General features: G+C 38.6%; 1 protein-coding gene across 1 annotated transcript in view; it reads left to right on the top strand.

Annotated features, from left to right (window-relative positions):
• The first annotated feature begins 185 nt into the window (after positions 1 to 185).
• TM9SF3 (transmembrane 9 superfamily member 3) overlaps positions 186 to 14,446 on the top strand; it is a 67,840-nt gene continuing 53,579 nt past the window's right edge. Inside the window, exons 1-2 of the mRNA XM_038578389.1 lie at positions 186 to 340; positions 10,015 to 10,210. Coding sequence (XP_038434317.1) covers positions 245 to 340; positions 10,015 to 10,210 — 292 coding nt within the window. The 5' untranslated portion in view covers positions 186 to 244. The remainder of the gene's footprint in view (positions 341 to 10,014; positions 10,211 to 14,446) is intronic.

Genomic DNA, 14,446 nt, shown 5'->3' with positions numbered 1-14,446 from the left:
ACTTCCGGCGTGTGCCGGGGTGGCCGGATGACGTGGCTGAGTCAGAGGAAGAGGCTGAGGCGCCGGGGGGCGGGGGAGGCTTGGGAGCGGGCGGTGACGGCGGCGGCGCGGACGAGCCAGCGGCTGGGCCCGGGCCCCGTGCGTCTGTCCGCGCCCCGTGGATGCGAATCGGCCGCGGCGGCGGCGGCGGCGGCGGCGGAGGAGGAGTCGGTGGGCCGGCGCCGGGCCGGTGGGAGCGCGGAGGATGAGGCCGCTGCCGGGCGCTCCCGGCGTGGCGGCGGCCGCCGCGCTGTTGCTGCTGGTGCTGCCCCGGGCCCGGGCGGACGAGCACGAGCACACGGTGAGAGGCGTCCCCGGCCGGCGCGGCAGCCCCCGGCCCGCAGCCCGGCCCGCCGCCCGGTGCGGCTCGGCGCGGCCTGCAGGGTCCCCGCGGCCGCCGAGAGCGCCTTCCGGTTGGGCCTGGCGGAGCAGGAACCCCGGGAGCTGGGAGGAGGCGTCTGTGTGCGCTGCCCGGGCCGGACGCCGCTCCCGAGCGCCTGGGCCTCCCGGCCCGACCCGCGCCGAAATGGCGCCGCGCTCCGGGGGCGAGGCGGCCCGAGGGGGAGCGGGGCGAGGGGCCGGCGCCCGCGAAGGGAGCGGGGGCTACGACACAGCGGAAGGTGGATGCACCGCGATTACCCGTCGCGCACTGACCAGGAAATACCCGCCACTTCTGGGTCCTCACCGGCCTTTATTTTTCCTCCTGCCCAAACCGGATCAAAACCCTGGCGTGGGAGCAGCCCTGACGGACTGGGGTGAAGAGCGGGTTACACGTGTCCACGCACGCACCGGGCCCTGGGCCTTCCTTGTAACTTCGTGCACACCCTCTGTAGCCCCTGAGTGAGGCTCCCATCGCGGGGGCTCCCATCGCGGGGGCTCCCGGCGGCTTCTGGCCGCAGGGGCCCCGAGCTTCCCAGTCTTCCTGTAGGCCAGGAACAGTTCAGTTTGCGTTGGGCTTAAAATTGATTGGCTGCTTATTTAATTGGCATTTTCACATCAAAGTGTGGATGTTAACGACTCTTCAGGTGACTTTCACTTGGGGCTGTAACCCATGGTTTTCGGAGTGGTGTGAGTGAGCCAGGCAGGGAAGTCTTGTAAATTGAGATGTTGCTTATCGAGTAGTTTGTGTGTGTGTGTGTGTGTGTGTTAATACTGTAACTCATTAACCACATGATTTTGCGTGAGAGATGGTGTATGTACTAGATCTGAAAAATTCGGGGGAGTCTTGTGTCATTCCTGATAAGTGAGGAAGTGAAGTGATCATCCTCATTTACGCAGTGGACCCTACTTTAGATTTAATTCGTAACTAATCAGACCTCTTTTCTCTAGTTCCTTGGGTTGGCTGGGCTTTTAGTTTAGCTAATGAACGCTCTCAGCTTTTGACTATTTTACCTTTGGTCACAGCCAAAAACTTCTTTTTGAGACACGAATCTGAAATCAGTGATGTGTTTTTATGCTATATTTGTGACTTCACCTTAAGATGATTTTGTTCACAGTGGAAACAGTTTAATTAAAAAAAGGTTTCGTATTGTTTTCTCTGTCAGGTAAAATCTCAGACTGTAAGAACTGTTCATTTGCAGTGGGAATCCCTTTAGTCAATTGTACTGTCACTAGTATTTTTTGCAGTTTTTTGAACACTTCAGGAAAGTTACCAAATAAAGCTCATCACAACTTTCTCTTACCTAAAACTCCACTATACAGGCATACAAATTTAAGATTAGTGTTCTCCTTTTTGATCTTGTGCTTTATATAAACTGCTACGAATAGGGAAAACTATTAATTACTATTTCACAAATTGGAGGTATATAAAAAGGCCTGAGTTTAATTTATAGATTTAAAATGTAAATATAGATTTCACTGCAATTTGATTGCTGGGAACATTTCAGGTTTTTATACCAGTAATTGAATTTAAAATACATGAGAAAAGCTTTTTGAGAGTGTATAGTACGTGTAAGATAATTGCTGGGCACAGAGATTAGAATCCACTTCACTTTATTCATGAACTGGTCTCACATGGTTACCTGTTATTAATATACATTATCTAAAACGCAAAAAAGGTTCTAGGAAGAATAACATTAAGCTATAAATATAAAATTTAAGTAAATGTCTTTTATTTTTTGGCTATTAGTCAGAATTTTTACTTTTCCCAAGTTTCTTGAAAATATTTCTTGAAAACTGGGCATTCACCTTAGCCAGATAAAGGTGTTGAAAAGTTATCGTCAAGTGAATTTTTTTCCCATCAAGAGGGCAGAAGTAGCTAGTGAAGAGAGAATGAGATTGAAGAAGGAGAAAAATTGCCAAGGAAAGGTTGTTGAGTAGGTGTGCAATAAAAACTTGTGGGATTGAATTATTAATTAAAGAGCAATTTTCAGAAGTTAGTTTGCCCTTTAGATTAACTTTCTGTGAAGGCAGTTTCCAGCTAGAAATAATAACTAATAGGACTTTTTGTTGGCCGCGTGTGCTAGACACTGTTCAAAAACTTTACATATATATTAACTCTTGTTTTAGATGTAAATAACCTTGTGAGGGAAATAATATTATACCCTTTTTATACATGGGGAAACCAATGCTAGAGGGGTTATTTGTCTAAGGCCACATGGCCAGTGGGAATGCAGGTGGGATTTGAGCTCAGTCTGAATTAATGCAGCCCTTTATCCTAAAAATAGGACAGTAAAATACTTGGTATTAAATTGTATTGATATTATTTTGTATTGATATTATTAATAGTATTTTGTATTGATATTATTTTTAAGTGCTTAAAGAAATTTTTGGGTAAGCCTTAACTCCATAATGGGTTGCTACAGAGATGTTTGGGTTAGCAGTAAAGACGGATAGGGCCCACTTAATAGTGCAGTCACACTATTAAGGTGACTACTAGGGACCTGTGCAGTCACATAATATGAGCAGGCATGTGGATACTATGCTTGCTTTGTTGCTCTGCTGTCACCAGCTAGAAATTTTCTATATATATATATATATATATATATATATATATATTTTTTTTTTTTTTTTAAAGTAATCTCTACATCCATTGTGAGGCTCAGTCTTAGGACCCTGAGATCAAGTTGCATACTCCATTGACTGAACCACCAGGCACCCCTTAATAAAATTTGAACAAGGAGACCTGCATTTTTATTTTGCACTGGGTCCCACAAATTGTGTACCTGGTCTTAAAAAGGGATAACTAGTTCATCTAGTTTCACAAAGCCCCTTATTTCTCTTATTTTACCTACTGAATTAGGATTCAGCTGACCATTTGACATGGTATTTTGTATGCACTTATTTATGCAGAACTTTTAATATTTTCATAAGGATAATGAGAAGGAAACATGCTGTTGACTTCTGGAGTATATACACATCTAGCATATATAAAGATGTATCCTTCCACTTTTCTAAAGTTAAATCATACATAGATTGGAGGATGTACCGTTTGGAATAAAAAAATAATGAACACTTTCATGAAAAGACAAGACCTTAATATGTGATTAAGAGTCATAAAAATGACTTTTTTAGGGTGAGTGAAAGGTATAGAAGGTGTGGTTTATGCTTATTTGGTTTTCTGAAACTCAGAGAACTTGGAAACATCTATAGTTAGATTGCCATGTCTCCCAAGATTCCAAAGGACTCTGTTAGAAAGATTTCAAATTGAGAATCAGAATTTTAGAACTGGGAAGACTTGAGATCATTTAATCCAACACATTCATTTTCCTAATAGCCTGAAGAGGCCTAGTGACTCTCTAGTCCTTTTTTTCCCCTACTGTCTTGTAGGTATAGTTTCCATAGTAATACTATGTAAAGATGTCAGCACCAAAAACCAATAATGAAGGGCACCAGAATCTTAACGCATTTTCTGGTTTGTACTGTAGCCTTGAAGTTTTATGGGTTCTGTTTCCTCAGGATCACAAAGTCAATTTTTTTTGTCTCTTACATGCCTACGTTCGGTGCTTAGCACAGTGGTATTTAATCAGTGCTTGTTGAGTGACTTGAGTAATTAGGGAGCTACTAGGGACAAGAATATGCAGTGTTAGAAGCGTGAAACCCTATTGCTTAAAGCACAGTAAACAAATCCAGACCATTGTTCACTTAAGATACAGAGTCTTTGGGATGCCTATTGTGATTTAGGGCCCTAATTAGGCTAAATCCCATTTCTTTGTGGCCCATTGTACCTCTACTAGGTAATGTCAGAAGGACCTGATCTGTGCCTGGAGTAGCCTGCACTCAGTCTCTACTATAGACAGTTATACCATTGAGTGATTTCAGGAATAGTTTGTTTGCTTTCCTTTGGCAAATAGCAGCTTTTGTCTTTGTCTCTGTTGGGAGTATAGGAACTCTTAAAACTTACTTGAAGATTTATAAAGAGAATAAACTGTTTACTACAGGTGAATTTGTGAGTACTTTAATATAGATCAGTTTTAGGAAATGCTATAATTCGTTGTCCTATTTTCAGCTGTACTCTATGGTAGACCAAAAGTTTATTTAGGTACAAGGCTATTTTGAGAGAGGGAGAGAGGGGGAAAGAGAGCATGGTTATCTCAATAGACTATCCAAAAATATACTTCTTTATTTTGTAATTTGTATTAAAATTGTGTTGTTTTAAATAAAAGATTGAAATGATTTCTGAAACACTTTCAGGACTAGATTTTACTCTCTCAGATATGTATTTTAAAACAAACATGTGTCTTTTACCTCATCACATGAAGGTGGTAGCATTTGGATGCTTATTCTGAGCCCTTGGTCCTTTGCCTGTGAATATAAATTCTCATTTCTTTATTCAGATTTTACATGAGTACAACAGTAACACTATCTCCTAAAGTATTCTTCCTGAGAAAAAGCAATTCATGATCTCTATCAAGGAGGGAAATTTCTGTGTCTCCCTTTTCTCAGCACATAAACAGTATTTAAGTAAGAGAGGCCTAACATTGGTGACATCCTGAGAATAAAGGTCATGCTTTTAGAAATTAGAACACAAGCAGCTTCTTAGGAAGGATTTTTCTTTAGGGTAGATTAAAGGTTCAGATGGAAAAGTTGTTCGGTATCCAGTACTGTTGTCAGTTGCTTTGTACAACTGTCCTTTTTTCATATTTTCATTCAATTTTTGCTCTTTAATGAAGCCAACTAGCCATTAGCAAAAGTTTAGTCCTGAGTTTGTAAGCTTGATACTAATTAGTTGTATGATCTTGGACAAGTTATTTAACATCTCTGTTCTTTAGTTTGTTTATTTTAATGTGTAAAATGGGGAAATAATAAGACCTATCTAATAAAATTTTGAAAGGATTAAATATTCATGCAAAGTCCATAGAACTATGCCTAGCACGTAGTGTGTGCTTATTGTTAGCTAATAATACTGTTGGAAAAGATGGTGAGATCATGTTAGGGGTTGGTCTGTTATGGCTTTGCCTGAGGACTGGAGGGTTTGAGAAAGGAGGATTTGAGTAGCTTTAAAGGATTAGCTAAGTGGTGAGGAGGGCATTATAGATTTGAGGGATGCTATGAGAAACAAGGTGGAAAAGGAAAGGAAGGGAAGGTACTATAAGGCCATTTTGACTGGAGTGGACAGCCCAGAAATTCAGGGTAACAGTGAAACTCTTCTGAGAACTGGAAAATGAGTAGAATGGTGAGGTCTTTACCTCCTTTCATTTGGCTACTTTGCAGAAAAACTTCATGGAAGGAGCTACAGCCATGCTCAGGGATCCCCTGATCCACTGATGTGCTTCCTTTACTTTTTTCCTCCCCTTCTTCTGGTTATACTCTACAGGTAGGTTATAAAACTTCGTCTTTCTCAGTGTCATTGGCCAACTCAAGAGTTTTTCCAAGGAAAGGGTTTATTTATTTATTTTATAAAGTTTTTATTTATTTATATATTTATGAGAGACACACAGAAGCAGAAACTTAGGCAGAGGGAGAACCCTGCTCCATGCAGGGAGCCTGATATGGGACTTGATCCCAGGACCCCGGGACCACGCCCTGAGCCAAAGACCAGATGCTCAACCACTGAGTCACCCAGCTGTCCCTCCAAGGAAAGGATTTAAAAAGAGCTTGCTAGGACTTCATGGAATGTTTTGAACGTGATGTATAGCTTTTTAGCCACAGGTAGAGAGAGGAGCCTTACCTGTTGCCCTCTTCCAGCAGACTGGTGGAGGTCAGAGACTTTCTCTGCAGCTTTAGGAAAAGGAAAGGTTTTTTTCTCTTTAAAAAGTTGTGTGAAGTCTTTCTTTTGATATTTTCTAATTTCAAAACATTTTTTTTAAAGATCTTATTTATTCACAAGGGACACAGAGAGAGAGAGAGAGAGAGGCAGAGACACAGGCAGAGGGAGAAACAGGCTCCATGCCTGTCGTGGGACTCAATCCTGGGTCTCTAGGATTACGCCCTGGGTGGAAGGCGGCGCTAAACCGCTGGGCCACCAAGGCTGCCCTAATTTCAAGACATTTTTTTTTTTTAAGATTTATTTATTTATGATAGACATAGAGAGAGAGGCAGAGACACAGGAGGAGGGAGAAGCAGGCCCATGCCGGGAGCCTGATGCGGGACTCGATCCCGGGACTCCAGGATCACGCCCTGGACCAAAGGCAGACGCCAAACCTGCTGAGCCACCCAGGGATCCCCAATTTCAAGACATTTTTAAGACACATTTTCTCTCTTGAAAAAGAACTCTTGGGAGCACTTACTCTAAGGGATAATCAAGAACTGCAATGAAAAGTAACATTTTAGGTTCATTATATTGACCATGGTTTGCATAAGGGAGTGATGTAAAAGAAAAGAAGCATTTTTACCTTAATATTCACCCTAATTACACCCTCCATATGTGTATGTGTAGTTATATGTATGAAGGTGTGTATATATTACCTATGCATATTTCTGATTATTATTTCAGTCCTCTTTCCAGGACTCTGGGGCTACAGAATGGTGTAGGTTTTGTGACTGCACTTTCCATCGTATCATCACAAATCGATTGCTCTGTTCAGGTTTCATGAATGGTTAAAATAAGTGACTTCAGAATGTGTAGTTTAATGTAAACTGTGACCCTTCGGTTATTTTAGCCTTGTTTGTTTGTATGAAATAAATGAATGCCCTATTTTAACAAGTATTTATGTTCAAGTTTTTGTCTATTTTTAAAGTAATTATGAGTATTGGAATTTATAGAAAGTGTTTTTGTGCTTATTTTTACAAGTAACATTTAAACATTGCTGCAGACTTAGCACGATTAATGACAAGGTCCTCATTGATAGATCCTCTTGTTCAGCATTCTCATCTTAAGTGGATGTATTTTGTTACCTCCCCTTTTTTCTCTCAAAGGCTACTATTGCAATCAGTGCACATATTAGCCAGTACACATACCTCAAACTTTTTCTTTTTTAGTAAGTTCCTAATGAACTTTACATGTCAGCATTTTCCGGTGTTTTCCCATCATATTTATTAATGACTTTTTGTGTACAGAGAGTTTTCTGCCTAACAGGCAGGTTTCATTTCTAATACCAACGTTTGTCAGTTGATACTTGATTGGTTTAGCTCACTGCTTTGAGAATTCCTATGGTATATCCATCTCTATATTTAGCAGAAAGGGGTACCTTGATTAATTAGTGCTATGTGACCATGAACATTGAATGGAAGAGTGGTGGCATATATAGCTTTCTGTCAGCTGAATAGAGATGTATGATATATTCAGACCTTTGATTAATTCCTTCATACATGAAGATTATCAACTGTTTTTCTGAATTCACTTGAAACAGCTTATGATTTCCTATATTGTTATTCATTCTGACTCTTCTCTGCCAAGGCAGAACTAATCATTCCTTTACTGTTGCTACAATAGCTCTTTATTACCTTAATTTTAACACTTATTTTTTCATCATTAATCATTTACTTGTCTGGCTCCATTATGGATTGTGAACTTCTTAAGGGAAAAGACAGCATTTTAATTATCTGTGCATTGACCCTTGAACAACATGAGTTTGAACTGCATAGGTCCACTTACAAGCAGAATTTTTTTCCCCATAAGTACAATACAGTATGATAAAATGTATTTTCCTTAACATTTTCTTAACATTTTCTCTAACTTACTTTATTGTAAGAATATAGCATATAATATATATAACATACAAAATATGTTAATCAACTGTTTATGTTGCCGATAAGGCTTCTGGTCAACAGTAGGCTATTAGTAAAGTTTTTGGAGAGTCAAAAGTTACATATTGATTTTTGACTGCAGGGGGGTTGGTAACCCTAACCCTGCATTGTTCAAGGGTCACCTGTATATCCTTAACACCTAAGTTGTGCTTGGTATTTGTCTCATATATTCAAAAAGTAAGATTGTTATTTTCTTAATGACCTGGGTGATGTCTTATTTGAGCAGTGAGACATTTATCTTATTTGAAGATGAGGTAATGCTCTTAGGGTGCCAGTGGTGTGAATCAATAGGAAGAGGTAGATGCTTTGGGTAGAGGTAGACAAGTCAAAGTTTTTGGGAATACAGAGGGACTTGGGGTTTGAGTCTCCTGAGAGAATGGTGGTACCATTAGAAAAACAAAGATGAAAGGCTAGATTTGGGTGGGATGAGTAATGTTTTTGGAGAGGTTGGATTTTTTTTTTTTTAAAGATTTTATTTATTCTTGAGAGACAGAGAGAGACAGAGAGAGAGAGAGAGGCAGAGACACAGGCAGAGGGAGAAGTAGGCTCCATGCAGGAAGCCTGACGTGGGACTCGATCCTGTGTCTTCGGGATCACGCCCCGGGCGGAAGGCGGCACTAAACCACTGAGCCACCTGGGCTGTCCAGAGAGGTTGGATTTTGATAAATGTTTGTATATTAGTTTTAGATGGAGGACTGAAGGTAGGAATTTGGTAGTTTTGGTTAGTTGGATAGCTTCCTTTGTTATATGCTCCATAGCACCTTACTTTATTATATATAATTGTTAGTTCAGTATCCATCTTTCCCTTTAGGCTCTGAGCTCCAATAGGGAAGGGAACATGTTTGTATCCTCAGTTACAAACATAATTATTGGCATATGGCAGGCACTCCGTAAATAATTGTTCAGTGATTTAACTTCTGCATTAGTAGTTGACTTAAATTGTATCCAATGGTCTCTTCAATTTATGTTGCTAATTAGGATTACTAGTTTTAAAATTATTTGGGTAATTACTTTTCATAGAATCATTGGAATTTTAAACTTGAGATCTTAGTAATCTTTGGCATGCTGGAAAGGTGAAGTCATCTAACCAAAGTCATTGGACCACACTCCAGATTTAGCTACATACAGTATTTACTGAAGGGGAGAGCCAGTTATTTTTTCAAAGAAATATGTATACAGTGTATGTCTTTCAGGCTAATAAAAGGGGGGGGAAGATAGAATGGTGGCTTGAATGGACTGTGAAGATTTCGTAGTATGGCTTTCTCTTGTTTAGTCATTTCTCTCCTGTCTAGTCCTTTGACCAATGGCCATGGAAAAAGATTAGACAGGAGATGAACTTTTATTTGCCCTTGCTGCAACACTAGATTTTTTAGTTTCTAATGATTACCATGAGGTTCTAGATAAGCTATTGATTTTCTTTCCTCCTTCCATTTCCATATTAGCATGGTGAATAATGTTGGTTTGGGTTCATCATTATTTGATGTGCTATTGGACTTTGTTTAAACAATACCTTTGGTAAATTAGGCTTAAGAAAAGGTGGATCTGTTTGAGACCACAATCAGAAGATACAATTTTAAAATTCACCAAGTGTTGGGGTGCCTGTTATGTGTCTGACTCTTGATCTCGGGGTCTTGATTTCTAATTTTGACTTCATTGCCTCTAAGCATAAAAATCACCAAGTGTCTTTTTTAAGATGTGGACATTGATCATCGGATTAAAATAGATTTCCAGTATTTTATTTTATAGTTTCTCAGACAATACACTATTGTTTAGCACAAATAACAAATATTTCCTTAATTTGAAGTAAGTTTTTTAAAAAACATATTATGATTTGCTTTTCTGTCTCAGTATCAAGATAAAGAAGAAGTTGTCTTGTGGATGAATACTGTTGGGCCCTACCATAATCGCCAAGAAACATATAAGTACTTTTCACTTCCATTCTGTGTGGGGTCAAAAAAAAGTATCAGTCATTACCATGAAACTCTGGGAGAAGCACTTCAAGGAGTTGAATTGGAATTTAGTGGCCTGGATATTAAATTCAAAGGTAAGTAAACCTTAATAGTCCATATAATACAAGTTAGATTGTAGATCAGGGTTTCTCAAGCTTGGCACTATCAACATTGGGACCATATGATTCTTCTTTGTGGGAGGCCATGCTGTACATTGTAGGATATTTAGAGTTTTTTTTTTTTTTAATTTTTATTTATTTATGATAGTCACAGAGAGAGAGAGAGGCACAGAGACACAGGCAGAGGGAGAAGCAGGCTCCATGCACCGGGAGCCCGATGTGGGATTCGATCCCGGGTCTCCAGGATCGCGCCCTGGGCCAAAGGCAGGTGCCAAACCGCTGTGCCACCCAGGGATCCCTTTAGCAGAGTTTTTGGCCTCCACCCAGTAGATGCCAGTAGCACCCTCCAGTTGTTAAAACCAAAACTATCTTCAGACATTGCTGATTGGTCCTAGAGAATCATGGCTCTAGATTTAAAAAAAAAAAAAATGTTTTAATCTACAACTTAAGTGAATTGTATTTAGAAAAGTATGTTAGTAATGAAGAATTATTTTGAATATTTGCGAAATAATAAAATAAATAATTGTTAATAAAACTCTACTTCCCCTAACCTATTTCTTTCTGAAAAGTCATTTCTAGTAAACCTTCTGTGATTGGATATATGTGGTTGGGGAAGACCTTCATAGATTCATAAATTCTGGAGATGCAGGTGGATAGATAGTATATGGATAGATACTTAAACATTTTGTGTAAAGCCTCAGATCCACACTTGTACCACTGGCTTGGAATGTATTAATCAGTGTGCATTAATTTACTCTCTCAATTCCTATAAGATAGTGTGGTTTTAAAATTTTTTAAGTCAAAGACTTGTTAAAATTGGAAAAAATCCTGATCAATTTATTATGTTGGTATGTATTCTATCAGGCCCTGTAACTGTGTTTAAACTTTTAATTTTCCTCTGTAAAGTTTGCCAGAGAGTGTATTTCCTGCATAGACATTTTTAACTCAGTGAGCAGAAGCCTGAGTAATTGAATTTTTACAGGATCTTTGATTAGGCATCTTGATTTTTGAATAGAACTTGGATCTTGTAATCAGGAGCTTTGAATTTTAATCCTGTTTCTTTTACTGTATTGATTTTACTGAAGTTCTTTACTCTGATTTTGACTTCATTGTCTATAAGCGTAAAATGAATAGTAACTGACTTCTGGTATTTTTGTACTTTTGAAAGGAGGATGTGAATTGAGATATTTTATTTATTTATTTTTAAAGATTTTATTTATTTATTTGAGAGAGAACATGCCATCCAGAGAGAGAGCATGAGCGGGGATAGGGCCTGAGGGAGAGGGAGAAGCAGACTTTCTACTGAGCAGAGAGCCGGACATGAGACTTGATCCTAAGACCTCAGGACCATGACCTGAGCCAAAGGCAGACATGTACATAACCCACTGAGCCAACCAGACACCCTGAATTGAGATATTTTAAAATAATATATTAAAGATAATGCTTAATTTTGCTTGGTTAAATTTTATTCTTGTTTTTATAGTATTTTTTGTTACTATTATGGAAAATCAGTATATATTTTTGCATTCTTCTCCCCTGCTCTGCTTCACCACTATATTCTTTGAGGCTTAATTATAAAATTAAGTTGTGACTTTAAACCACAGTGGCCTGGGCTGTAACTTTATAAATTATTATAAACATGCCCTGAGGCTTGTGTTTTAATTTAATCAGGTAACCTAAATATTTAATTGCAAGTAAGAGGAAAGCTTAGACTAGTGTGTGGGATCTTTGAGAACCTCAGTCCTATGTTTATTCACATAACTTTCTCCTTTTTCATGTTTGGTACACATTTCTAGTTTACTAAAGAGGAACCAGAGAGAGCGAATAGGCAAAAACTCTGAGTCCTACTATGGACAGATTTCATCACTTTTTGAAATCCTTGCCCTGTTTACTAAAGAAGAGTAATCATTCAGCTGTCTTCACCTTTTTTTTTATTAGTTACTTGAGGCTGAAATGGAAAGATTGTTTAGATAGAGGGAAAGAGTTTTCATAGACTATAAAAGTGGGGTTTATTTTACTTTCTGACTGAGCAACATTAGATGAAAAGAACAAGAGCTGGCCAGGTGTTATTCCCCAAGAGTTGGCGGTTCTTCGGAGTCTTGTTAGCTCTATACCTCCAACGCAGATATGCTGCTAAGGGAGCTGCTAAATTAAGTGGTCCAGATGAAAAAGTAAATGCTGATTACATTTCTCTTTCTGCTATAGACCCTTGCTTGCCCTGTTCAGAGGCATAGTTGGTCATGCTTTGAAAAATGTTTTATGAGGTTTCCTGGTTATTTATACTATCATAGAATTTTAAAGGTTGGATGCACCTTAGATATTGTGTCATTTGACTTCCCCTTAGTAAGGCCCAGAGATGAAGTGATTTGCCCAAGGCATATCACAGCATACTGATAATGCCATGGAAACTATAATCTTCTGTCCCTGTGTGAATTATAGAAATATTTATATTATTAATCTTTTAATCTCTCATGTATTTAATTTTTAAGGTTCTTCTGAAGGCATAAGAAAGCAACATTTTGGAAATATTTTTAAACTAGAAAAAAATATATACACACACACATTCATACACACATGTGCACATAGATATACACATACACCTTTTTAAAAATTTAGTAGGTTCTGTCAGGCTAAATGGATTGGTATTTCATGAAATGAAGGTCACTAAATATATTTTTAGGGAACTAATAATAGTATGTATGTATGTATTTATTTATTTATTTATTTATTTATGATAGACACAGAGAGAGAGAGAGAGAGAGAGGCAGAGACACAGGCAGAGGGAGAAGCAGGCTCCATGCCGGGAGCCCGATGCGGAACTCAATCCCGGGACTCCAGGATTGTGCCCTGGGCCAAAGGCAGGCGCCAAACCACTGAGCCACCCAGGGATCACCGGAACTAGTAATAGTTTTTTATTTTTTATTTTTTATTTATTTTTATTTTTTTATTATTTTTTATTTTTTTATTTTATTTTTTAATTTATTTTTTATTTTATTTTTTTATAGTAATAGTCTTAGTAATAGTCTAATGTAGGATGCCTCTTACTTGAGATTTTACATACAACTTTTTTCCCCCTAATGTTATATACTACCACTAGGCAAAATACTAAATTGAGGACATTTAGGGAAAATAAAAAAGAGAAGGACAGAATTAAATGGAGTATCTTTGAACCAGGCCTGAATTCATTATCCTGTGATTTTAGAGGGTACCTCTTGGAACCTTACTGTTGTGGAAAAAAGCACAGCAAGAGACTTGATGTGTCCCATTGCCAGCTCTGCCTTCCCGTGTAGTTATGGGCAAATTATTCTACCTCTTTGATCTCATTTTCCTCATCTGAAATGAGGGAAATAATATCTATTTGATAGAATTGTTATTTGATTTAAATAAGGTAATTTATGTGGATAATTTATCAAAGTTTCTGATACATAGTTTACATTTTAAAAATGGTCATTGATATGGATACTAATAGCACATAATGTGGGTCTCTAGTTCCAACTTAATTTGTCATTAGCAATTATGAAATGTTAAATTAGGATTTGATTTATCCTCAGGCTGTTGCACTAGACCACAGGGTACTTTAGTTCATTCTTCTAGGGCAGGGATAGTGGCATTCTTGCTTACTCTCTTGCATCTTTAGCTTTTAAGACATTATAAGCTCTTAATAAATTGTGTAGCATCTGGGCAGTTTGTGCCTAGCTGCTCTTTAGATAACTGGTTTACTATGATTTTTAGATGATCTGGAATAGTAGTTCCTAACCGGGGGAGGTCACTATCCACTCCCATTTCCCTTCATTTGAGAATTCTTGCAGTATAATGAAAAATATTGTTGAAAAACTGATAACTCTTAAAGGATTCATTTCTCCCATTTATTCTGTTGATCCTCTTTTGAATTTTCTTTTCCTCTAATATCCCAACTTAACAGAGGGATGAAATTATTTCTTTTTTTTATGAAATTATTTCTTAAGTATTTCTTCTGCTTCTCTGGAGTGAAGTGGTAAGTTGAGAGTACTGCAGGTAGAGAGAAATGCCAAGGGCTGCTTAGAGTCTTAAATATTTCGAATTCAATGATTCTCATTCTTGATGATTTTTCATCCTCAACATTATGAGGTGTATTATCCTTATTTTTCAGGTGAGAAGTTGGGGCCCATAGGTTAAGTAACTTGTCCAAGGGTTGACAAATGGAAGGTGACAGTAAGGATTTGAACCTAGGGA

Source organism: Canis lupus, chromosome 28, assembly GCF_011100685.1.
Source record: "Canis lupus familiaris isolate Mischka breed German Shepherd chromosome 28, alternate assembly UU_Cfam_GSD_1.0, whole genome shotgun sequence".
NCBI lineage: Eukaryota > Metazoa > Chordata > Mammalia > Carnivora > Canidae > Canis > Canis lupus.
This window is presented reverse-complemented; position numbering and strand designations above follow the sequence as displayed.